This window comes from Cervus canadensis, chromosome 22 (genome assembly GCF_019320065.1).
Source record: "Cervus canadensis isolate Bull #8, Minnesota chromosome 22, ASM1932006v1, whole genome shotgun sequence".
NCBI lineage: Eukaryota > Metazoa > Chordata > Mammalia > Artiodactyla > Cervidae > Cervus > Cervus canadensis.
In genome coordinates this window covers 49,521,627-49,548,965 of record NC_057407.1, presented here as the reverse complement: position 1 = coordinate 49,548,965, position 27,339 = coordinate 49,521,627, and the positions used below count along the sequence as shown (strand labels likewise).

Below are 27,339 nucleotides of genomic sequence, written 5' to 3'. Positions count from 1 at the left end.
GGCAAGCATGTCAACTTATTTTATGATTAATCCTATGTGATGTTGCTTCCTTTAGGAAGGTTAAGTAGATAAAGCAATATACTTGAGAAGGACCTGTTTTGCCTAGGGGGTAATTTTTGAAGGATATTTATGTGTAAATAGGGATTCAAGGAAGATTTATCTTTGGTTTTCTTCATGGAGAGCTGATGACGAGGGTGTGAGGTACCACCTGGCTTGGGGGTAGCATGTGGAAGAGAATTCTATAAGCCATTAGGCAAAAACATTTTTCTCCTTTTCAAAAAAGCCCTTTATGTATATATCTGAGAATGCATATACCTCACAGCTCTGAATGCTGGACTTAATTACTGTGATAATTTTATCTTTCTCTGCTATTAAAATTTGTAAGTTATTAATGCTTCTTTTAATACACACACACACATGTGCATGCACGCACATACATTTTCATCAGTTACTGAATCATAACCCATAATTGTCTTTGTCTTTATGAAAAGTGTAGTGGATGGATGATGAGATGGTTTTTTTTTTTTTTTTAAGGACCTTTCCACAAAAGTCAGGAAGATGCTTTGGAGATGGGTTTTTAGAGAGCATCATCTTTAATTTGCACGTGCCTTAGTTTTTAGTTCAAAGAGTTTGGGCTGCTTCCCTTACCAAATGCTATTAGATGAACGAGTCCGAAGAGGTCAGCATGTCTTTGATAGCTCCTTCAAAGACATAGTCAAGTCTCAGTTATTCAGAATCAGCCAGAACATCCTAAATGTAATTGACCTCTTTCCAATCTCAAGAACTGAGTCGTAGCAAAGTATTAAATTCATTGTGGATATCTGGCATAGTCTCACTTTGTTCATATACCAAGACTTGGCTTAGACTTGACTCAAACCTGTTGGGAAACCCAACTAAAGGAAGTACAAACAATGGGATATTTAGCTTTCTTTAAAGAGATCCTCCTAGGAATAATGTCAGGGGCACATCATCTGTATTTGTTTCCCTTTATAAAATTAAATATCAAATTACTTTAAAGGTATTTTTCTGAAAAGCCTGTGGCTTAATTGGCTGTGGTTGCCTTTTGTTAAACAAACTTTTTGCACACTTCATCTTCAGGATGCATGTTAAATACGTAGGGGTTAAAACAGAAGTGATTCTAGAGATGCCCTCATTAAAATGCTCAGACCACTGAGAAAAGGACATTTTGCCCAAATCTAGTCCTTCAGCTTATGAAAGGAAATGATTTCTCTGGTAAAATGTAGCAAGAAACCAACATCCTGCCCGCCTCTGAGAGGTGGTTACATTAATAGCATTTTTAATTGAAAAATTCTATATTGAAAGGTCATTATTATTTCTTAATTTTTATGTTATTTTCTCTTACAAATGAGCATATTTTTGATCCCTTTAGGAGAGGAACTTACTCATTATTTAGAAAATCCACACACATGTTATCTGTGTTTGCGGTTAAAATCTTAGTGCTTTGAAAACGGTTTTATGTTAGTTCCTAAGCACAGTTGTATTTTACGACTGTTGTACCATATTTTGTTAATACTTCTCTTTTTGCTTGTTAAAATTTAATTTGATCCGCCTTTCCCCAGCACCTAATGATAACGGGAATTTTATCTTCCCTACGTTGTGTATTAAACTCAAGATAGCAGAGACATGAATACTAGAGAACGGAAGCTAAAAGGAAAGTGGCTGGGTTGTTTTGTGTGAAAAGCTGAGACGTATTAGATGGGTTTACCATTCTTTCCCGATTGATTAGCTTCATTTTGTTCTCACTTGTTTTCTGAGCTCCTCCCTCCCTCCCTCCTCTGCTGACTCCCCGCCGGCATTGGTTGAGGACATCTCTTCAGTTTTGAGAGTCTCACGGGCCATGTGTTTACGTTGTGAGAGTTCAGCGGGGCCAGATCCTAGCTGCAGGACTGTGGTTTCACAGCGCGCCCATCCTCAGGCGGATGGTGCCACGTCTGCACGCTCTGCCTTCATCCAGCATGGGCCTCCGGTCCAAGATGGCGGCTGGCTCTCGGCGCCCCTGAGGAACCCGCTAGCTCAGGGCCTGTAGCTCACAGGCGTCTGCCGCAGTTTCATTCACAGCACCTCTCTTCTTCCGACTTGATGTTGACTGGGCTAAATCTCTTTGAAACCTGGAGACACCATGATGGGAAAGTTGACACTTCTAACTCTAACCTTTTTGTTTTTCTTCTTTTTTTTTTTTCTAAAAATGCTGCACAGTTTTCTTAATTTTTTTCCTCTTGGAGGAAAAAATAGTTTGAAAATCAGGCCAGGATTTGGGCTCCCTCAGCGTATCCTGAACTTCTGATCCAATGCCTTTTTTTGTTTGTTTGTTTTTCAGTCAGTTTGCTCCCAGGAAAGCCTCTTTGTGGAAAACAGGTAAAATGAAATTTGCTTTTTCATGTCTTTAGAAGAACAGAGTCTGTCATGTGTGTCTTGTTTATTCATATATATATATATGCCATATATAAGTGTGTGCTTGAATATATGTATAAATACATATATCTATGCATGCACACATATATATGCTCACATATATGTTATTTAGCATATCCAGAAGCTATTTAATTTAGGAAAAAAGTCCTCTCAGTTATTTCCAAATATAGCTTTCAACGGTTTCCTTATTTAAAGTCTCAACTTCTGGTCCTAACAAAGATATAATTCTGTTACCTTCCCCAGGCATTAAAAAGTATAACTGTTGAGACAGGAACTTGCAGTTTCATTGGCTTATTGAATAGGCTGCTAAAATCGCTTGTGTATATGGTATTATCGGCCACTTCGTGTGCCCCTTCATTGTATGTAGCTACACAGATAATAATTTGAATAATGTTGTTTTATGTTTCTCATTCTAAATAATCTACTGGTTTTCATAAAAGGCCTAACTTGGAAAACTTAGCTAAACTGCTCTAGTTTGTAGAGTGTACCTGGCTGGGTGTTAGTAGGGAAAGGGATGGTTATGACATGAATGGGTTAAAACATTTATACAAAGTCTTGTGTATAAGAGCAGAGGTTTTCAAATTTAGCATGTACCTTCTAAAAATAGTTCTAAACTGATATAGATATTAAAATGCTCCATTGGTTTAATTGCATATTTTCAAGGGGAATTAAGGAATTCCACATTAGCTGTACTGATCACATTAAAATACATCACAATGGGCAATTTGGATTGGAAATACGGTTTCCATTTTAAAAGGGGTGGTTAATTTCATTTCAGGTGTTGGCTTAATAGGCACCCCTATAAAATTGATTAAAACAGAGGCTATTTGATTAAATTCCAGTACTTAGAAAATTTGAACATTAGAGAGGATTGGTTTAAAAAATGCCATCATTCATATTAGCAGTTAGAACTCTTCAAGTAACTACCCTCAATTGAACAACCTCTTGTAGAAAAAGGGATGAGAGTAGTGAGCAAGTCTTTACAAGATATCTAAAAGCATCCTCAAAAATCCATACAGATTTCAACAAATATTCTGTATTTACAGTAAATTCAGAATCCCTGAGTTTTAACATCTTAGGTACGATTCTGAGGCCAAAATTCTCTGTCCTTACCCAGAAGATGAAATGAGCATTTAGAATTCCGTTTAGTAGGACCCTCGTTCCCTAGTCTTCTGGCCAGTCATTTTCCCTGCTTACTCCCTAATCGTAATCATTTATTTGTGTGTTGTATAAAAAGACCGCTAGTGCACTTGTGTCCCTAATATTCAAATTGGAGTATATTCATATAATTGGTCACTAATACTCATTGCATATGTTAAGAAGTCTTGACAGTCCCAGAAGGAAAAATCTGAGTAGATTCTCTACAAAAATAAGTATATTTCTTGAGTACCTGCCTTTGAAAGGTCATATTTCACTATGCCCCAAAAATAAAGAATAATTTTAATATTATCCAAAGAGAAAAATCACAACTGATACATTCAATTACTTAATTATCTATTATATCTGTGTCAGTTACTTTGATTCTCCTCTCCTCTCATTCCCTCTGTCTTTTCTTCCCTTCTTTCTCCCTTGTCTAGTATTAGTGCGTTAATCCTAGGATATGGACAAATCAGGCTGCCATTCATTTATGAGGGAAAAATTCAACATCAGGCAAACAAACCGTAGCCTGTGGGGTTGATCTGTAAGACAGGTGTGCTGTGGTGGGTTCACATCCATTTGACATAGGGCATTTAGTACCCTTAGATTTCATATCATAAAAACCATGTTTTTCATTTCCAGTAGGCTCTTGGAAGACAGTAACATATGCAGTGAGACCTATAAGAAAAGACAGCTCTTTCGGTTGGTATGGTTTCCTTTTTTAAAACTGTGTTTTCAGATTATGTGCTGGAATCAATGTTGACTATAAGTGTATTAGTGTAAACTATCTCTGTTCATGAAAGGAAATATGTTTGGTTATTTCTTTGTAAAGCTTGTTACCGAGCTAGCTTTGAAGCTTTATTGGGCCTGTAAGATACAGGACTGGCAAACCACGGCTTGGTCTATAGTCTTCCTCTGATTATCTGGGTTTTTCTCTGGGGCTGACTTTGGGAATACACCGACTTCACATTCCCAAATCAACTTTGCTAAATTACACTGAATTAATATTTCTCTGGCAGGTTGCAATTGTGTATATGTTCCCAATACTAGAATACAAATCCAGGATAACTATTTGAGTAGTTGATTTTTAGCCACTACTATCCATCATGATATTTCAAACAACATTTTTTCAAGCACAGATTTTATTTCTAAAGAAAGATATGGGATTGTCTCCAATTATATTGAATTACATAAAATCTAGATCTGTGTAGGGTAAGGGGAATGTGTGTATTTACAATAGATACATATAGTTTCATATATAATATATATGTAATTATATAAACATATATAAAGTTTTATGTAAACATATATAGTTTTATACAAGGCTAGAGAGTGCCAGAGAACTAAAGGGTCTATAGCCATTCTCTCATCACTTTATTAAAAGTATCTCTAGCATCCATTGTAGGGAAGTGGATATACTGTGCTATATATATATATGTATATATATGTAAATAATATGATTATATATGTGTGTGTATATTGAATACCTCACACATATATTTAATATGTTAGTGTTTTTATGACTATTAGGGAAGGCAAAACAAACCAAACAATAAAAGTTATTGACCACTTAGAAGGAAGAAAATACCAAAAAAAAAAAAAAAGTAAATGGATTCTGGGCTTTGAATATATCTTTTTGCTGTAAATCTGAACTTATGACCCCAACATCAGAAAAGTTCATTTCTTCTCTTTACAGTGTGGCAGAAACAAAAAACAGGATCTATTTTTTTTAAGCTTTTACTTTTCTAGGTTGAACAACATCTCTAACACCTTTCTCTTGTATCATTAGACAGTTTATTTTCATACTTGAAGATTAAGAAAATAACCTTGAATTTTTTCCCTTGAAAGCCCAGGAAAAGCCTATGATTTACCAGTGCTCATGCAGTCCCACACCATGGCTTGGTTTGTTGAGACCAGTAGAGATACAATTCTTGACCCCTAGAGGCATTTAGTTTGGGGGCTTCCCTTGTGGCTCAGCTGGTAAAGAATCTGCCTGCAATGCAGGAGACCTGGGTTGGGAAGATCCCCTGAAGAAGGGAAAGGCTACCCACTCCAGTATTCTGGCCTGGAGAATTCCATGGACAGTACATGGGGTTGCAAAGATAGCCCCAAATCTGGGTCCCTAGCCAGAACTACCTTCTGCTAAGGTCAGCCATCGCAAATATAGATGCTATAACCCACCAAAATTTCCAAGCACAGAAACTCAGGAATGTGACTTAGTACAAAGCAATCCACACACTGATGAAAGTAATTCAAAGTCTACATCATACCTAACTTTGTTTGAAAAAAAAAAAAGCCATGTTCGGACATGAAGGAAAATAAAAATTATCAGTTACATTACTCAGCACAGAAGTAGAACTTCTGCTCTCTGACTAGTCTGGGGTCAAATTCTATATAGTTACATACAAGAGGGCCAGCGCCTCTTGGTGACCAAATATCGCATTATCATCATCTTCCTGATTCCCAGTTAGAAGGGAATCAGGACTGCGCTTAGGAGTGATGGGAAGGCGCTTGTGGATATAATACCTATAATCCCACACCCAAGTAGATATACAGTTCAACTCTGGACCTTACCCTGCCAGTATTAAGGTGAAAGATGGATAGAGCAGTAAAAAAGATGATTTCCGGGTATCAGTATCTAGAGACCATAAATTGATCATTTTAAATCTCATTAATGCTAACTCTCTAAAGCAAAAACTTAAATTCCATTTTTAAAATAAATGTACAGATCTTAACTTGGGTTGAGGATTTGAGCCAGTGGAGAGAAGGTAGAAGTTAAGGAAATCTTAGGTTGCCTTATTGGCCAGGGGATAAAATGAGTCTTAGAAGAACTACCCAGTGTTTTCGAAACATGCCAAAATGCTCTGAGAAATGGTGGCCGACACCTCCTTTGCAGAGAAAGGCTCAGCCATGCTGGCATTTAGAGGAAGTCTGAATTCCTCCCGTGGAGGTGAAGAGTTGATATGGAGAGAATAATTGAAGCAGAATTAGTGAAGAGCACCCCTGTACGGAGAGTTGCCTTCTGACACATCCTGTATGCTAAGGACCACCTCAGATCTCTTCCTATAATAAATAGTCTATATTAGCGACAAGTGAGATTATTGTCACATCCCTGGTACATTCACTGTTGCTAAATAAAACTTTAGTTGGGTTTTGTCAAGGGTGGGTCAAATTAATCAGAATTATATGAGCAAAGATTGAAGCTGAATTTAGAGATTGAAAGGGAAATAATCAGATTTCCTCTACTCAGTCTCCTCTGGGCTACTTGAATTTCATAGGTGTTTAGGAACTAAAGTCAACTGGCTCTTGGTGAGTGTCTGATACTTCCTGCTCATAAAATAGTCTTCCTTAACAGTCCTCGTTTCTAAAACTAGCCCATCCCTGAGGTACTGAACACAGAGAGGATGTTTGTAAGAGAACATTCAGAGAAGAGAGCAGGGCAATGATTGCTTTGTTTTGTGAGTTTTCTGTTGCATTTCCTCCCTTCACTGTGCAAAATCTTCATGACAAACTAGCTGTTTTGTTTTTATTATCTCTTGGATTCATTGACCTTCTTAAGTTTTCATGAAATGAAAGAAAAAGTTAAGGCAAAATCTGAAATTTTCTGTATGCCTTCTGTACATTATGGTGGGTGAGTGTTTCAGTCAGATCTTTGTACTTTTAGCATCTCAACAGTCCATGATTGTCTTTAGAAGAATATTAATAAAGCTACTGTTCACATCTTAGAGGTTTGGATCAAGATTTATGTCACATCACACAGTGATATGAAATTAGGGGTTATATGTATTGCCCATGGTTTTTGTCCTCTTTACTTATTTATAGTCCATGAGAATCTTAGAATATTTTGATGATCCATAATTTCCAACTGCAGAAAAGGCTTTGAAAACAGTAACCAAGTTATTCTTTAAGCAATTGGAAACCAATGAAAATGCAAATTTCATCAGATTCCTCTGTAAAATACATGCAGCTTTGCACACTGCTGAGAAAGGCTCTCAAGTCTTCAAAATTGACTTCTGGCTATTGGATCTCTTCCAGTAAATTCAGTCTTTTTCTATTTGAATTTTGAACAAATGTGTCATTTCACCTATGGAGCTATTTTGTTATTTCCATTGATCTCTTTGGAAAGTCTCATGTCAGTGTAGTGTTTGCACTGTTGTTGTTATTATCACACGTTTTTCTATGTGAAAGGGATAAAGGGCTCTTTCCTCTGCCCATGAAGGTTAAACTCACCGGGCAGAATTCTCACCATAGGTTAATAGAGGAATTCCTGTGATTTCTGTGCCATCTGCCAAAGCCTTAATAAATGCAGATCTATATCTCTCATGAAGTTAGAAACTAAATTAGTAAATGGCTTCTTTGGAACTGTGTGTTCCATTTTTCTATGGTCCAATTACTTAATGCTCAAAAGAAAGACAGAGCTCTTTTTTCAGTGGGAGTTGCTTTTAGGTTCATTCAACATCATAATTGCTCTCAAACATCGATTCATGATTGATTTGGGTCCAGAGAATGTACCCTCCTCTCTCCTCTGCGTGAGAGAAGTTACCAATTATATTTTATATCCTATTGTTCTCATTTCCCCTTCACTGGCAGAGGGATTTTGTGACATTTCTCAGTTTGGTTTTTCTGTGTGTAACATGAGCGTTCTGTGTGACGTGTTACTGTGTGTACATCAGTGAGGTGTCCGCGGTGTCCCTGGAAGCAGCAGGTGCCCTGGGAAGGGTTGACAAGAAGGCTCTTGCGTAGATGATACTTAAAAGAACCACCCCACTCGGTGTCCGTTCTTCTCACGGCATCTAACGTTGTCCCATGCATCTTTCTGGTGGCCGTGCTCCAGGGGCAACCGAGACGGCTCAGGAAGAGCTTCGGGAAGCAGGCAAAGCAGCTCCGAGAATGAGTTCAAGTGGTCTGACCACCAGAGGGCCTGGAGCAGCACAGACTCCGACAGCTCCAACCGCAACCTCAAGCCGGCCATGACCAAGACGGCGAGCTTCGGGGGCATCACGGTGCTCAGCAGGGCTGACAGCACGTCCAGTAGCAGAAGTACCGGGAAGCTGTCCAAAGCAGGTAGTTAGTACTGAATGGGTTTATGTGCTGCGATAGTTCCGGGTTCCATCCCGGCTGTATGGTCAGCGCACTGAGTTCCCTGAACTAAAGACGATATGCTATGCAGTGCTGAGTCGCTCAGTCGTGTCCGACTCTTTGTGACCCCGAGGACTGTAGCCCTCCAGGCTCCTCTGTCCACGGGGATTCTCCAGGCAAGAATACTGGAGTGGGTTGCCATGCCCTCCTCCAAGGGATCTTCCCAACCCAGGGATCGAGCCCAGGTCTCCCACACTGCAGGTGGATTCTCTTTACTGTCTGAGCCACCAGAGAAGCCCGTGATGATGAGGTGAATGTTATTAATCACTGGGTTAGCCAAAAAAGTCAGGAGTTGCCACTGAAATAACCATACTGTTGTCGCGAGTCATGTGCCTGGGGTTCTTGATTGAACCCAGTTCTTATCCTCAGTTTCCTTATCTGTAAAATGTAAGTGATAATAGAATGTTATTCTCACTTGCCTCGGTGAACTGTTGTAATTTTAAATTTGATCATTTATATAAAATCAGTTACTGAGGCACCTGCACAAGCCAAGTATTTAACCAAGGTTGGCTGTTTTTTGCATTTAATATTATGATTTATTCTTTAAAACTACATTGTCAGATAATTATATTAATTGTTTCAGTTCTTGCTCTGGTAAACTCTTAGTATATGGCTCAGACAGTAAAGAATCTGCCCCAGGTTTCATTCCTGGGTTGGAAAGATCTCCTGGAGGAGGAAATGGCAACCCACTCCAGGATTCTTGCCTGGGAAATCTCATGGACAGAGATGCTGCTGGGCTACAGTCCATGGGACCGCAAAAAGTCAGACATGACTGAGCAACTAACACTTCACACTCTATTTAGTGTGATCTGGGGTAAGTTACTGAACTTATTTGTTTCCTCATTTGAGAAATAATCTCATAATTAGTCTAATCATCGTACCTATATTGCAAGTTATTGCAAAGATTAATAATTAATATACACAAAGATATTCCAATCATGCTAGCCTTCAATAAACACTAATTATTGCTTATTTTTATTATTTCTTTTTAATGTTTTGCAGTTAAGTAAAAAGAGCCTCAGAAAGTTTTCATTTCCAAGTAGCTAGGTGCGTGCATCGCTTTACGTTTTCCTATTTTTTTTTTTTCTTACAAGTGAATAGTGATCTTCTGATAGAGCTGGTTTAGGTTTGCACGCACAGTCTTTGAGACATGCACAATGATGACAAATCTAGGAGAACCAATAACCTGAAACAACTTCACACTGATGGACGCATAACACCATGGGATTCATAGCAGTCTACGAGATATCCCTCATGGTCTGCTGTTTCTAGCTCTTCTGTCTCACAAGTATCCCTCACCATCATTTTCAAATTATTTTCAAATGGCCACAATCAAAAAACTTGAGAAAATCCCCAGAAGCTGACTGAGTGACCATTCAGGAGCCCTACATGAACTTTAAGTTTGCGATGTTAGCATGGAATTATTTTCCTTTGGTTTTGATTTTGCCTTGGAAGTTTGGAGGCCCTGACTCCCAGCTAGGGTTGAGAGTTGAGAGTTGTGGTCCAGTGATGCATCTGGAGGTCAGGATACACGGATCCCGGGTGTGGAGAGTGGGAGGCCAGGACCCCAGGGGAATGGTGAATGGACAACACCAACCAGAGGGTAAAAAACACATGCTATTCTCCACGGTGAATACATTCCCAACCAAGCTTCTCACAACTGCTCAGAGACTCTTTGTGAAATCTCGGCTCATTATGCTAATGGCTTAACATAATTATGTTGTTGACAAGTGCTTCCTAAGAAATTATCTTGTGTTTTCCTATATAGGCAGAAAATTAATAGCATTTAGTCTCAGTCACTACTTTACCCACACACACACACACCCACACACCCACACACACACACACACCCCTGCTTCTTGGAAAGAGTCAGGTGGGGCCTGTGCTGCCTTTTGGCATTTTTATTCGCCATTTGGTGAATTCTTGGTTTCTTCCTATGATTAATTGCTCTTATACCCCACTACTGCAGCAACTGAAGTCAAGAAAATCCACTGTGGTACACTTGAGCTCTTGTAAACTAAGAAAGGTTAAATAGTTTTAAATCTCCTTCAAATGCAGAAACCAAGTACCTTAAATGGTGCACTTAAAAATTCCAGCACACCCAAAGAGCACTTAAGATTTTCAAATTAATCGTTCTTCTCCACGCACCAACCACAAGTCATCTCCAAAGCAGACCTCTTTGGAAACATTTAAAACACTTCAAGAATGCTAAAATGCCATGTTCTTTGAAGAATGATTAGAAGCTGTAAGTGCTTCAGACTTTTTTTTTTTTCTTTTCACCTAAGCATCTCCATTTGAAAGCCTGTCAAGGTATAGGAATGGCAAGAAAAAAAAAAAAATTACAGGAGATCAAGATAGGATGTCAAAACAAACTTAGAATCTCCCAAGATGGTTTCACGAAGCAAAGCTGTCAATTTTGCTGTCATGGAGCTTCAGAATCGTTCCAGGTTTCCAGTTTTGTTTTTGTTTTGTTTTGTTTTTTACTTTATTGTTCACAGTGGAATGGCAAGCTCTCTTGACCTTTTTGAAACAGTCTGGAGTTATGATATTTAAGTGCTCCTGCTCCTCCTCTAATTACATAGGTTCTAGCTTCAAATAGATAATAATGAGATGCTTTCCAGATGGGAAACAGAGTTTCCTACATTTTGGGAAAAGCATGTTACTGAAGTAAAAATGTGCAAGCACATCCTCTTGAGATCTGGGCTGCATTTCCCCTCTTGTACCCTCTGCCCTGAGCACAGCCATGGTCAGTTACCAGGGGTCCAGCGAAGGTCTGTGGAGACAGCTAATTTCAGCACATCCTCATGGGGAAGAGGACTTGAATGGCTGCAGCCCCATTCTCTCTTGGTAGTGGCAATGGGTGAGAATTAAGAATACCATGTCATCTGTCTCTTTCCACGCTGGCTACACCATGTTGTGTGTGTCTGTGTTTTTTTTTTGGGGGGGTTGGTTGTTTGGGGGAGTTTTTATTTTATATTGCGGTATAGTTTATTTGAAATGTTGTGTTAGTTTCAGGTGTTTAATTAAAGTGGTTTAATTACAGATATACACATATTCTTTCTTTTTCAGATTCTTTTCCCATATAGATTATTACAAAGTGTTGGGTAGAATTCCCTGTGCTATACAGTAGGTCTTTGTTGGTTCTCTATTTTTATATAGTAGTGTGCATCTGTTAATCCCAGTCTCCTCATTTATCACCATTTATCACCATCCCCTTTTCCCCCTTTGGGAGCCGTAAGTTTGTTTTCAAAGTCTGTAAGTCTGTTTCTGTTTTATAAATAAGTTCATCTGTATCATTTTTTTAGAGTCCACATATAAGTGATATCATAGGATATTTGCCTTTCTGGCTTATTTCACTTAGTGTGATCATCTCTAGGTCCATCCATGTAGTTGCAAATGACTTTATTTCCTTCTTTTGTGTAGCTGAGTAATATTCCGTTGTAAATGTACCACATCTTCTTTAGCCATTCATCCACTGATGGACATTTTGGCTGCATCCATGTCTTGGCTACTGTAGACTGTGCTGCTGTGGACATGGAGTTGAGAAATAAGTGGGTTACCTCTGTTTCTTTCCACACTGGCCACACCATTGCTGTTTGACTACTGTCCTTCCCTCTTGATGTCAGAGCAGGGCTTCTCGACTAGCTGCATCAAGATCACTGGAGAAGTTTGTCCAAGCACAGATGGCTTGTCTACAAACCAAGCTTGAGAAATAGCTGCTCTGGAAAAGTAAGAGCACCTTCTGCTTGGTTTTCACAAAATCGGCATGACCTGGCATCTTGTTTTCTGGTTGTAAGGGTATCCTTGCTGGTCTGTGCCCCGGGATATCTCTGGAGCCAATGCAAGACACGTCATCTTTCCATCACTTCCTCTTCTTTGTGTTAATGTTCATCACTATGCTAATGCATCCTGGATATTCTTTCCCTCGTTATTTCAGAAGTTTTAGTTCAGAGTTCCACTGAACTCTGATCCCTGGTTTCTGGAGACATTTTCCTGGATTCAGGAGGAAAAAATTCTCCTGTTCAGGGTCCCTGTAAAAGAAAAATTGTCCCTGATGAGTTAAACAGGCAAGAAAGACTTTACCCATAACTAATCCAGTGAGGTCAAGACTCTTGGAGTAGGAGAGAGAAACTAAACTCAGCCCTGCAGAAACAAAGACAGGACAGTCTGTAAGTGCTTGAGAGAAAGATGCTAGAGGCACTTACATAGGTGATGGGTCAGTTTAATTAGACCACTTGTGTTTACTAATTGGTACAGAGACTAGCAGAATAAGGCACCATTTTTTCTTGAGGATTACACTTCAAAGGCTTGGTTCCCACATCCTTAAGAAAGACCTTTCCTGGTGGTAAAACTGAAAAGAGGCTGGGAGAAGATTTACATTTTAAAGGAACACAGATACTCTATGAAAAGGGAGGAAAGGGGCCTAGAATCAGGAAGAAATCGATCTAAAGTGTATTAAACTGAGGGGAACTTCAAGGGCATCGTCCTCATCTCTACTCATCCTTTAGCCTGGTGACTTGCATTTTATAAAAGAAGACATTGAGATCTAAAAAAAGGAAGTCACTTCCGGAGGAAAATACAAGGAATTCTGACAGAACTAGAGCCAACACTCCCTCCCTGGGGAATGAATGGCTCACTCCCTTCTCCAAGGGAGTCCGCCCCCACGCTTCCCTTTCTGCCCCAGCCCTTCCCTGAATTTCCATTTTGTCTGCCTTGTGATCCCCGCCCCTGTCTCTTTCCATCTTTCCCTTTTCGTGTCTCCCTCTTGAGTGTTCACCTAAGGCTGTCACCCTGGTATCTTCTCTCTTCACCTCCCACCAGCTGCCCCTCCAGGTCCAACTTCCGACTTCTGAGCAACCCGTTGTGAGTAGTGTTGAATTTCTGGACAGTGTCTCCTAGAACTTGACTCAGGCCTGGTGAGGACCCTGGTCCCACCGGTTCTTGCTGGAATGACCCATAGTGTAAACACGTGACCTGTAGGCTTCAAGTGTGGTCCCTGGAATTGTGTTGCCTCTGTTTGAACTCAGGCTTCTCCACTGCACTTGGGAAATTTACTTAGCATCTCTGAGGATCAGCTCTCATCTGCAAAGCAACGTTGTTGTGCAAAGTAGATTAGATAATTCATACAGAATTATTAGCGTGGCGCTTGGTCACATTGACATACTGCTTAAATATTTGCAGTTGCTATCACTAAGTCCCTGAAAAAAGAAAACACAAACCACTGTCAGTGCCCAAAGTAGTAAAGTTCTCAAATATTAATTTTTTATAAAACTGTGATCACTTCTGCTCCCAGGCCTTTTATTACCATTGGTAGCATCCATTTTTAATCAAGAACTGCCACTAATTCTGGCCATATATAGGATACTGCTTTACCTGATTCTAGATGACCCATGTTCAGAAACTGTTCAAAGCTGATTAGACACCAGCCAGGCTGCATGATCATGGCTGAGCCAGCCCTTCAAAGCATCTCGCTGGTTCCATCTTTGCAAGTGTTGAGAGTTTAAGCTGAATTTACTTTTCCTTCTTCTCTTTCTTTTAACCTGTGGGCCCTATATTTACCTTGTCTCATCATTGTTCCTATTGAAGCGGCTGCTTTTTCTCAGCCAGTAGACAGAAATGATATTGCCAATCAATGATCAGTGGCCATCTTCCAAAAGCCAAGGTGAAATCATCTTTTGGATTTTATAGAGGCACATCCGTCTATGTCTATCAGTCCCCAGCACCAACACACATGCCCAGACTGGCCCTGGATTCTTTATTAGGCCCCAGTTTTTCTATCTAACCCATCAGCCTGGACGCAGGCTGAATCAGTTGTGTGTGACATGCCTGGAGGCGGAAAGTGTTGCTGTATTATTACTGTTGTTGGTGTTGTTGACTCTTTAAGTGTCAGACTTAGACTGTAGCATCGCATCATAGACACAAGTCCACAAACACACACTAGAGTTTGCACTGAGCAGTGAATTCAGGATCAGACATGTTAGCCATGTGTTCCCACAACTACTCTTACCATTTCCACATTTCCCTTTAGATCCTTTATTTTTCTGCCGATGTGTTTTTTTTTTAATTAATTCTTAATTAATTTTTACTGGAGTATATTATTTTACCATGTGTTCATCTCAACTGTGCAGAAAAGAGAATCAGCCATATATATATCCCAATATATATATATATATATATATATATATATATATATATATCCCACCTCTTTTGGATTTCCTTCCCATTTAGATCACCAAAGAGTGTTGATTAGAGATCCTTGTAGATTCCCAATTAGTTACCTATTTCATATATAGTATCAATACTGCACATATATCAATCTCAGTCTTCCAGTTCACCCCGCCATGTACCCATATATTATTCAGAACCGTATCTCCATTAGTTAGATGGACCATCTTGAATTCACCTGAAACCTGATCATTCTGAATAGTCAAAAAAGCACAGAAGAGCCCCACCAAGAACACTGGTGTCGGTCAGTGTTGGGTCATGGTCGAATCTAGACCAGTCTGCCAGGATCACGTCCCAGCGCCGTAGTTATCTACCTGTATGAGTTGGCTTGAGTTAGCTGCCTTCCCTCTGCTTCCATTTCCATCACTGTGTGTGTGGTCACAGTCCTTCAGATTACAGGCTTTACCAAGATGTCCACACATACTACGTACCCAGTAAATGTCACTATCCTTCTAATTCAGGATAACTTTTGACTTTTATTTTTATATACTTTTAGATGTCCCTTAAAAGAGTCAATGAGGAAATAATTTAATTATACTTCAACATTGATAATGCTCTACTTTGAGGGACAAGAAATGGTCTCTCTGAGAAGCACTGCACTGACATAGTCATGACTATTTTTGCCCAATTCTGAACTTGTTCAGTTCAGATAACTTAGTTTAGGATTTTAAGCCACTCTACCATGCTTGATTTGAATTTGAAAATAAATTCACACCTTGTATTCAAAAACAAAAATATTACCACACTCTCTAGTGGTCCCTTTTGTCTGCAATCACATTATATTCCTCTCACTTATTTTAGAAGTTCTCCAGTTTAAGGGCACATTTTAGAATCTTCAAAACAGTCTTAAATATTCTTTATATATGTATTAACCTTTAGTGACCCAGAACAATGAATTTTTAATGATATAAATCAATAGTGTGGGCTAATAGTTTTTAAAATTCCTTATACTCCATTCTTGCAACTTGTGATGTCACTCAATCCATTCATTAGTTTGAATCCACAGATGTAGAAATTTGGCTTGGGGAAGTTTCTCTCTGAGGCTCTGATTTAATATTCAGGGCCCAAGAACAGCCATGGGCAAGGGCGCTGGAGCTGCTGGCTCTGCTTGCTGCTGTCTTGTGGACTTGGAATGTAGCTTTTCTTGTCCACACTGGAGGAAAAGGGAAACAATTAGCGTTGAATTCCATCTCAGTGGCTTTTGCACACTGACCCTGTGTATTTGAAAAATCGTCAGTCCACAAATCCCTGCATGGTTCTGCTCTTGTGTCATCTGAAGAATGATCAATCATTATCGTGACGGCCAAGACCTCTTTGATTTACCTCTTGATCATATTAATAAGACTTCTGTGAATATGCAAGATCTGGTGCAGATCTTAAGCACTTTCTAGATCTTAATTAGAAGGAATGAGCCAGTTCTTCTACTCACATTTGAGGGGAAAGATCACTTCTGACTACGACCTTTCAAAATTCAGCTTTACGGATGTTGGAGAACTAGTACTTTAGAACTATCTGCATGACCACGGACTTCTCCTTATATTGCAGTCATTTTAACTTCCATCCCAGTCATTTTAACTTTTATGTATTTATTTATTGGGCTACTGTGGACAGGAATTTGAGCAAAGTCTGGGAGACAGTGGAGGACAGAGGAGCCTGGCATGCTGTAGTCCCTGGGGCCACAAAGAGTCAGACACCAGGCAGGACTTAGTGACTGAATAACAACATTTGTTTGGCTTCATTGGATCTTAGTTAACAGCATGTGGGATCTTCTTTGAATCAGGAGAGATCTTTCATTGCAGTGCGTGGGCTCTCTGGTAGTGGTATGTGAGCTTATTTGCCGTGCATCATGTGAGATCTCCGTTCCCCCAACAGGGATGGAACCCATGTCCCTGCATTGCAAGGGGGATTCTTAACCACTGGACCACCAGGGATGTCCCCCAGTCATTTTAGTGTTGTAACTCAAGCTCAGTGAGACCTTTCCACATCATTCACTACTCAAGGAGACAGGAATTTGCAGGCACTGAGTTCTGAGCTTTATGGTACCATTTACCAGCTCATCACCCTAGTGGTAAGTGAGATGCCAGGAACTGGGGTCTCATTCTTCATCTCTCTTTTCCTGGGAGTCTGATCTATCTGAAAAACATGTGACAAGTAAAATGTGGGAGAGGCATTAGTTAGTCTCATCCTGCAGCAGTCACGTCAGATTCTTTAGTGATGGATTGTTTACAGTAAGCAGTGGTTCCTCTCCCCTTCTCCATGTGGAATGACTCATTGATCTATGTCTCTCTGGTAGGTTCCGAGTCCTCCAGCAGTGCAGGCTCCTCAGGATCGCTGTCACGCACATATCCACCTCTCCAGAGCACTCCGCTGGTCTCAGGCGTGGCAGCCACTTCTCCTGGCTGTGTGACCTACCCAGAGAACGGGATGGGGGGCCAGGTCGCTCCCAGCAGCACCAGCTACATCCTCCTTCCGCTCGAAGCTGCCACAGGCATCCCGCCCGGAAGCATCCTTCTTAATCCACACACAGGTTCGTTCATCACCTCTCTTTGACTGAGACACAAGGTCTGATGTCTGTTCTTGTGTCTGAGCTTTTGAATTTGGTAGCCAGTGGTCTGAAAGTTCCTGGGGCCTGAATGGTGGTGGAGGGTCTTGTTTTAGGAAGAGCGGATTTATAGAGAGCTGGAATCTGTATCTCAGTATCAATATCAATATTGATGTGGAAATCAAAATACAGATACTTTCCAGAAATATACTTTTCTCTCTGGCCTCTCTTCCCTGGACATGGTTTCCCTCATGTATTCCTAGGATCTAAGATCAGAAACTGTGGAGTGATAAACTGTGAGGTAGTCATTGAGAATGGATATTTCTCAGGCTAAATCCATGGTTAGCTTGTTGTTGTGTTTGAAGTGTTTTCACTTCCAAGATAATTTTAGGAACTTGAGATCTCAATTGGACACATAGCAGATTCTTCACTACATAAACTGTGTTCTCATCTTACAACCCCACACAGATACCACTGGGAATTAAAGAACAGCAGTGACAAGAGAATGCAGAGGACAGGATCTTACATATTTCAGGAATTTTAGGGTTAGGCTGGTTTTGGTGGGATTTGGAAAATTGCTAATTTCATGACTGCTGTTTCTTTCATGATGAGTGGCCATTGTTGTTGGGTTTTGTTTTTTACTTATTTAAAATCGAAGTATAGTTCTATAGCATTATGTAAGCTACAGGTGCAAAATACAGTGCTTTTACAATTTTTAAAGTTTATACTCCATTTATAGTTATTGTAAAACACTGGCTATATTCCCCATGTTGTACAATGTATCCTTGTGGTTTGTTTTATACCTAATAGTTTGTACATCTTAAATTGCTTTGTACTTATTTAATTTCTCTAGTGGTCAGTTAACTTGCACAATAACTTCAGAGGACCCAGAGCTCTGGGCAAATAGACTAATGAACACCTGCTCTGTAAGGGATACTTCTCAACCTGAGGCAGTTTTCCTGTGCATCCAAGGCCATTTGGCAATATGTGCAAATATTTTTATTATCATGACCTGGGGAGGAGGGGCTCCTACTGGCATCTAAGGAGAGAGACCAGAGATGCTACTACACATCTCAAAATGCACAGGACAGCCCCTGGCACCACAGGATTATCCAGCTCAAGAGGTCAGTAGTGCCAGGACTGGGAAACCCTGGGTTGGAAGGCTTGATATCAATAAGTCATTTCTCTAGAAACCTTTGAAAGAGATGGAAAAAATTTTTGAATTTTCTCAAAATATATCTGTGGTTTATTCCAGAGTATTTCTTTGCAATGCTGGTTAAGAGTCTCATAAAAGTGCTGTGACTCCATGTTTTCACATGTCTAGTAATTAGGAAATTCAGAGATGCGTGAGCATGATAGTAAAATACTTACTTGAATAATTGCGACATTTTCATGAAAACATATGGCACATTCTCAAGGCACGGTGTGTGACTGAGACATTTTGAAAATGCCATAAGCTTGAGGGGAAAGAAGGCATAATCATTTTATTGAAAACCATTTGAAAGCTTTCAGATTAGATACTTGTAAGGAGGATATTAGATTGCTTTTATTTTATCTGGATCATTGTAAGCACTATAAAGGAAATGAAAAGAAAACCAAGATCATATCCATTACTCTGGGCACAGTTCAAAGTGTGATCAGATGCTGTCAGTTTAAATTCTTTCACTTTTAATTGAGATAGGGAGGGTTTGTAGACAAGAGTATCCACTAAGCGTAGTTTTGAGTGGTATGTTTTAACCAAAATTGCAGAGTGTTTCCAAAAAGCTCAACAGAGTATTTTTTAGGGGACAATGATTTGTAATGATAGCGTGGATGTGCATGTGTATGTGTATATTATCATCTATAATCTTGTTTATAGAAAAGGGAAGAAAGTGCTTCCTGGTGCCAAGTCCCAATTTTTATACATTGGCATGAATAATTTAGAGCTGTTATTGAAATATCTCCTTTGCAAAAGGGTCCTAACTAAAGAAAAGGATCTAATAACACTGTTGAACAGAGTCTCCATACACACATCTGTGATTTGACAAATGAAAGACATGAAACCCTCCCTAGACCAGGAGGAAAATGGACTAAATCATTCTATACCATGATGAGTGGTGAGATGTAAGGTAAGTTATGATGTTTGTTCTTTTCCAGAATGTGTTTATTTTTGTCAATTAAAAATATGCACAAAATCCCCTCCTGGTCTAGTGGTTAGGGCTTCGTGCTTTCACGGCCATGGCCCCACATTGCATACCTGGACAGGAAACTAAGATTCTACAAGCTATGTGATATAACCAAAAACGGAAAAGAAATGTGTACATATATAGATATATGTGTCATATATCATATTTGTGTGTGTATGTGTGTATTTCTGGTATGTTGTGTGTGAGTCTGTCTCCTTGGCTATTAATCTCTCTTTTTTTAAGATTTTTTTTTTTGATACGGATCACTTCTAAAGTCTTTATTGAATGTTCCAGTATTGTTTCTGTGAGGCATGTGGGATCTGAGCTCCCCATTCAGGGATTGAACCCACAACCCCTGCATTGGAGGGCGACATCTTAATCACTCGACTGTCAGGGAAGTCCCTATCTAATCACATGACGCTACTATTAAAACTGGGAAGTTGCCTCCTTTGGGCCAAAATTCATCTTTCTCTGGCATTGCTGCCCCCTCCTAGAATCCACACCTCTTAGCTTTCTTAACCATTTCCTAACTACCTGTCTGCCAATACATGATAGGTGCTTCGGTATTCAACCCAGAGCCTCTGACCCCTTTGCTTCTTGGGTGAGTTGCTTCAGGGTCCATTTCCCAGTTACCAGCACCGTTCCTGAGCTTGTGGAGAGGAGCCACACTTGGTTATATTTCTTGCCTCCCTGGAGTGGATGATGAAGTAGCCTGAGGCACTCCGCTCAGACACAGGTCCTCGGCAATTACATATTTTTGAAACAGTGTCTACCATTCATCATCCATGCTGATGTGGAGAGTAGAGCAGTTTTTCATCCGGTGTCATATATCTGAGAATGTGCCTCATGTGTAAAATGATGATGGATAAAAATATCTGTCTTACGCAGGAATAAGACAAGCAATGATTTGAAATTCTAAGGTGCCTGTCCATCATTTGTCTGCTAACTGAAACAAAAATGAAACTTCCTTTGTCGGCACAATGGACCAGACTTTTACTTCACACTGAGTATTTGGCAACTGAAACCAACCCATCCATAGACATTCTTGCAGCTCCGCCAATACAACCAGGACTTTTTACTTTGTCGGTCTTTAGACTCAGCTCCCACTTGGTCCATTTCTAACTCCGGACCTGTGTTGACTGTTGTTTCTTTGCTCTGTGGGCATCTGGATGAAGGAATCAGAGGCTCTTTGCTCAAGAGTTATGTCTGGACCACGCCTTCATCCTTGCCAGGCAAGCCTGGGTTTGACTCTTGAGATGCAGCTTCCTCCAGCTGTCTTAGACTCAGCCTCCTTTGGGAAGTTTCTAGCCAAAGGCTCGTCTTTGGCAGTTTTCTGCCAACATGGTGCTATCCAGAGATGTCAGCAGGCATGGGCACGCCTCAGGCCCTTGTTAGTGTCCGTGTATGTTGTTTTGCCATTTTGCTCTGCTTTTGTCTGGCTAAAGTTCAGGAGCGTGAGATGCAAGAGTACACCATCTGCAAGGACTTGACTTTGAGCTGCCTTTGAAGGCTGGTTTGTTCCGAATGCTCCTCGTGGGCTTCCGTAATGCTCTGCTTTTTGTGTTTCACAGGACGTCTAGAATCAATTTATCTGAGCTGCTTCCACCTTGTGCTTGAATGCGCCTTGAATTTTTTGTGTGCTGTCTAAAAACATGTCTTTGCAAGACCCAAAGTAAGCTTTGCTTATCCATAACTGCCAGCTTCTTTATCATTTGACTGCTCACTTTCTAAGAACTAAGAAGGAAGATATTTTTCCCATCCTGCCCTCCCTTTCTTTTTAAATACCCTTCTGCCAGGTACATAGTGGCCATGCTTTAGTATGGGAAACCAAGAGCATATAATTAACTTTCTTTTTAGTGTGAACTGCCCCTGGATTCATTTCCTTGTTACCAGCCCATTTGTAAGTCCTTCATGAGGAGAGGTCCTGCTGAGTTTTTCGTTTCTGTTTTGCCTCCCTGGATAACAGAGCCTCGGTCCCTTGCAGGGGCTCAGTCATTATCTATTAGTAACATAATGTCGGCTGCACATTATACACGTTGATGTGAAGAGCAGAGACGTTTTTCACCTCAAGTCATGTATTTGAGAGTGGCGGATGCTCTGCATTCAAACCTGCTCTCTGCCCTGGCTCAGCTCACAGCCCTGGCTTGCTGCTGTCACTCTTTACCTGCCAACACCCGTGCCAGGCCTTCTGGGCAGGCTTCCGCAATTCTGACAGGAAAACCTCTGCTAAGTGGAATAGTCCTAGAGCTAGTGAGCCTTTCTCCTTTGGTTTTCATCTGCTGTCATTCAAACTAGTTGTCTGTACTCAGCCGTAATTGCATCTGGATTGGTGAATAGGTAGAAAATGGAGAGGCCATCATAGCCTGACTTGAAAACCAAGAGTCACCTCTCGGCCCTCATAGGAAATTGTTTTTGGTCTCTTCCCTGGCATTTGTCTTGACTTTTTTCATTTTCCTCGATTCTCTCCATTGTTCCTTGGTGAGCATAAAAATCAACCTTTTATACTACGTTCTCTTTCCAGAAGAGCCTGTCCCCTCTCCCTACCCAAGTGAATTCTTAGTACTTCCCATGGACTGTAGCCCGCCAGGCTTCTGTCTATGGGATTCTCCAGGCAAGAATACTGGAGTGGGTTGCCATTCCCTTCTCCAAGGGATTGTCCCGACCCAGGAATTACCTGGTGTCCTGCATTGCAGGCAGATTCTTTACCATCTGAGCCACCAGGGAAGCCCTAGTAATTTTCACATGTCGTTATTTAGAGATTTCTTTCTTCTTCTATTTAGAGATTGTCCCCAGCACAATAATATTATTTTAAACAAGAGAATCTAAAATGGCAGCTAAATACTTTACAGTTACATTTACACCCTAAGTATGGTCAATTTTTCACACTTCCTTTGTTCTCACTGGGGTAAATCAAAAGTCATAGAAATAGTGGGACTTCTCTGGTCCAATAATTAAGACTCTGCGTTTCCAATGAAGGGGGCATTGGTTCGATCCCTGGTCAGGAAACTAACGTCCCGCATGCCATGTGGTGTGACCAAAAATCCACAAATAGCAGGGTTTTTTTTTTAATCCAATTTAATAAACAGTCATAGAAATAGTAAAGATCATTTTCTCTTTGTTTTCCACCTTTGCATGATTGTGTTTATATATGTGTGTGTGTGAGCATAGAGTAAGGCTGACTTGAAAATGATTTCATATGTAGTTGCTATGATTTTTTTTTTTAATGTTAAGAACCTTAAAAAAAAAAAAAAAAGAACCTAAAATTTTCCTCTTACCTATTAAGATACAAAATAGGAGGAGAGAACAAAGGATTAGAACCCCAAATGGGCCAGTAGATTTTTGTAAATTGAGCTATTTTTTTCATTCTTTCTTGAATTGTTGGGTTTTGCAGGAAAAGTTGCAAATTTTTTTTTAATTCAGAAAAGTTATTTTGGAAAAAAGAACAATAAGACAATAAAACATAGCTAAAATTAAATAACAATGATAGAGAAACAAGCGCTTATGAAGAACATTTTTTAAAAAACCCTCTAAATTTAGTCATTGTTCTGTGACTAAAATTCTAGCACATTTGCTTTTCTATCACACCATGTTGTGTTGGTTATGAAACTGTTGTTAGAACTCCTGTGGTTCTGGTAGGTATGTTCATGAATATGCAGCATATAAAGTTACTTGTTGGATACACACACACATATTGAGGGGAGTGCTGAAAATTTGAAAAATGCTAAAGCTTTCGTGTAAGCTCCTAATTTTCCTTTTAAAGGAAGGTGTTTTTTTTCCAGAGCCATCCGTGTTTATTTGTTCACTTTTTAAAATTCATTTTTAATTGGAGGCTAGTTGTTTTACAATGATGTGTAGGTCTCTGCCGTATAACAACGTGAACCCGCTGTAAATATGCATATATTTTCCCCCTTTCTTCAGCCTCCCTCCCACCAGCCCCATTGCTGCCCCTCTAGGTCATCACAGAGCATGGGGTTGAGCTCCCTGTGTTACACACCAGCTTCCCCATGGCCATCTGTTTCACACATGGTCATGTACATGTTTGAGTGCTACTCTGCCAGTCCATCCCACCCTCTCCTTCCCCTCCTGTGTCCACAAGTCTCTTCTCTACATCTGCATCTCTGTTCCTGCCCTGCAGGTAGGCTCATCAGTATTTAAAGGAAGGTTTTTGTTTTGTTTTGTTTGGCCACACCGTGCAGCATTTGGAATCTTAGTTGCCCGACCTGGGATCAAACCGAAACCTAAACCTTCCTCTGCAGTGGAAGCACAGAGTCCTAACCATTGGGCCACCAGGGAAGTCCCATGTCAGTTCCTAAGGGAGTTGAAATTAAGCCCATTGCTCTTTATCTGTAAGCACTTTGCCCACCTCTTCACCCATATTCTGGGTCGTCTTTATCTACCAATCCTGAGGGGATTCCACCTTGAAACATGACCCACACCTCTCCTAACTTCTCATGTGTTAATGAACAGTTTTCAGTTATGGTTGGGGTTTTTTTTTTTTTTTTCATGGAACCTCATTCACTGCCCCATGTATTCATCATGCAAACTTGGATAATTCACCAAAGTTGTTTGGTGTGATGGGAGGTGCATGGACCAGAGTCATTTCCTAAGCGTCTCACTTACTGCTACATTTATTTCTGAATAAGTTGCTTGGGCCCTCCAAACCCTGATTACCTTGTCTCTAAAAGTGCAATGAGGGACTTCCCTGGTGGTTAAGTTGTTAGGACTCCACACTCCCACTGTAGGGGGCACAGGTTTGATCCCTGGTCAGGGAACTAAGATCCCACAAGCCACGTGGCACAGCCAAATGAATAAAAAATAATAAAGTGGAATGAGATTGCGCATCTGTGGGCTGCTTGGAAAAGAGGACCCTGGATGTAAGGTGCTTGTTGCTGCACCTGTCATATTGGAAACCCACTTCTTCTCTCCCTTACCTTCCTTTCCCTCTTTTCCCCTCTTTCATTTGCTTCCCCTTACCCTTCTCCTTTCAGCCCCTCATTCCTGTAAGCTTCCTAGTGGCCCTATTTTTCCTCTTCAGAAACACAACACAATGACACCTTTCTTCCTCAGAGGCCCAGTGAGGTCCCAATGATACTATTTTGTAAATTATAAAATACTCCTCAAATGGCAGGAACAATAACAGTGAACCACCAGTATTTCACAGGACAAGACAACGCATATTTGCTTCACCGTGACCAGATGGTTCTGTGATGGGTTTATTATGCATCACTTTCAAAATCTCAGTCCCCTCCCCTGCTGCTGTCTACTTAGAGAAGTGAATGAATGCCTGCAGTGTATTCCAGTTGTACATATATTTGTGGAACAGATAATGATGGAGTTGGTGACCAGCCCAGTGGAAGCAAAGCAAATATACTGGTAAATAATGAGTCACTGAATGCCGCGGAGCGGTCAATGCAAAACATTCCTTACCTCTCAGTGTAAGTTACCTCGCTGGTGGCTGCGGGGTCCAGAACCACACACACAGGTCTCCACGGGCCTCCTTCTCCAGGTGCCACTGCACACAGGTACTCTTAGCTTCAGCGAATCACCCTGAAGGCAGTGGCTTTATTTGCAGTATCTCAAATTGCTTTGGACTTATTATACTGTTATTTTGCTCAACCAGATGAGTCTTAAACAGTCAAGTCTTCACCTTGGTGAAGGTTCTGGCGTCCTTGTCTTCAGGTTCCATTTTGAGCATCTCTCAGAGGGGTTCTTTGTGTCCAAAGAGGGCTTGAGAAGTGTCCCTTGACCAAGGTATGGTCCCGTTGCAGGCCAGCCCTTCGTGAATCCTGATGGAACCCCCGCCATCTACAACCCCCCAGCCAGCCAGCAGCCCCTGCGTAGCGCGATGGTGGGGCAGACCCAGCCGCAGCCCCAGCAACAGCCCTCCCCACAGCCCCAGCAGCAGGTCCAGCCAGCCCAGCCGCAAATGGCCGGCCCCCTGGTCACTCAGGTAAGAGCTGGTGGGAAGACCGGGAGGGGAGGCGTGCGGAGACAGAGGTCACGCCAGCCTTGGAGATGTGATGCGTCAGGAAGGGGGCTATTTCCCATGGGTACCACCCCTGTCCACTCAACTCCATCATAAAAGCTGGCCACCGAGAGCCCTGGCTGATAAGCTAATGGGACTTCACCTGAATTCGTAAGTGTAGGTACAGCTGAGCACGCACCCCATCCAGTGACTTGCATGCTGAGGCGTGGTGCTTGGGAACAGGAATGACAAGTTTTGTCTTGGATCTAAATGCTGCTTGTATGGTCAAGGAGCCTGACTTGGGGACAGAACTCAATCCCATTCAGCCCGTTGTCTTCATTCCCAACGCAGAGCAGTGTGCCTGTCTGCAAAGACTCAATATGAAATGCCTTACCAACGGGAAGAACAGAAACCAGCTCATTCCAAGGTGGCCTGGCTGTTCACCTGTGCCTTGGACAGACGTAGGGCTGCCCTTCTGTTTTAGGGCAACACGTGGACATGGCCACAGAAACCTGAGGTGTCCAGGGAAGTGCCCAAGGCGAACCTCAGTTTTCTTTTTTTTTTCTTGCTTCTTACGAAAAATTATCACCCTGGAAACTCTTAGCCTTTGGACTATATTTTTAGAGCCAGGGAATCTGACCACCACCACCAACATGAAAAGTCTCACAATATTTCTTAAAAAAAAAAAAAAGAAACAACCTAAATGAAATTCTTTAAATTCTGTAGTGCTTTACAGGTTTTTCAGCAGTTTCACACAGATGATTTCTTATCTGGGCAGCAAGCCTCCCCCAAGGCTGGCTGGTGCCTGTCTGCCAGGCTCTGACTTCCCATCAGTGGCCGGCCCTCCTCTCCACAGTACGCTGAACCAAGACTGCCTGTGCGGGACGGTGATGTGCTTCAGAGGCAGTGGGATTGCAACCCCCAGCACTTACCTGTTGACCTGATGAGCTTTCTCTTTCCTCCAGTCTGTCCAGGGGCTGCAGGCTTCCTCCCAGTCCGTGCAATACCCAACTGTGTCTTTTCCTCCCCAGCAACTCCTGCCCGTGTCTCCAACGCCGCAGTTCCCCCTGGTACTGTATCTTGTGGGGATGACGTTTCTCCTGGGAGAGTGTGTTCTGGGGTTTTACTATTGCCGAGTGGACTGATGCTGGGTGGGGGGCCCTGAGCTGACTGTCAGCGGGGATGCGGTGTGTGAATGTCTCATTCCAGGACATTGCCACTCCTCTCCAGAAATAATGCTTTCCTTTCTGTCATCTGTCCCACGTTTAATGCTCCTGCAGTCTGATACCCTTTTTAAAAGTTTACCAGCTTGGGACTTTTCCTGGTAGTCCAGCGGTTAAGACCTCTGTGTTTCCCCTGCAGGGGTCAGGGTTTCGATCCCTAGTCGAGGAACTAAGGTCCCATATGCCACGATGCACAGCCAAAAAAAATATAAAAAGGCATGTACAAGCTAAGCAGGAATTGGATGTCCTCTGAGTTAGAAGTCAGGAGGAGAGAGATACATGAGTTTGGTGTGAAGGTTGGGAAACACCTTAAAATCAGTATCTAGATGGTAACTGACATCACCCTCTGCTCCTGACACAGATGTTCCCCTAGTATCCCAGTTCTCCAGAGCCCTCTCATTTCCCCTCAATGTACTAGGTCCTTTTGGACAATGAGAGTGAACATTCTCCCTTAACTTTAGGCCAGGCAGTGAATAAATACCCCTTTACAAGTGGAATCCCACTCAGCCT

The 27,339-nt window shown here is 41.3% G+C and overlaps 1 protein-coding gene across 26 annotated transcripts in view; it reads left to right on the top strand.

The window, feature by feature from the left end:
* Positions 1 to 27,339, top strand: part of ARPP21 (cAMP regulated phosphoprotein 21) — a 160,484-nt gene that overhangs the window by 76,536 nt on the left and 56,609 nt on the right. For 10 of the 26 annotated variants that reach the window (XM_043442849.1, XM_043442862.1, XM_043442846.1 and 7 more), the window contains 6 exons: positions 2,339 to 2,376; positions 4,213 to 4,272; positions 8,405 to 8,637; positions 17,228 to 17,461; positions 25,410 to 25,591; positions 26,572 to 26,676. In XM_043442849.1, the coding sequence (XP_043298784.1) occupies positions 2,339 to 2,376; positions 4,213 to 4,272; positions 8,405 to 8,637; positions 17,228 to 17,461; positions 25,410 to 25,591; positions 26,572 to 26,676 (852 nt within the window). The remainder of the gene's footprint in view (positions 1 to 2,338; positions 2,377 to 4,212; positions 4,273 to 8,404; positions 8,638 to 17,227; positions 17,462 to 25,409; positions 25,592 to 26,571; positions 26,677 to 27,339) is intronic. The other 16 variants (XM_043442863.1, XM_043442854.1, XM_043442864.1 and 13 more) reach the window with 7 other exon arrangements.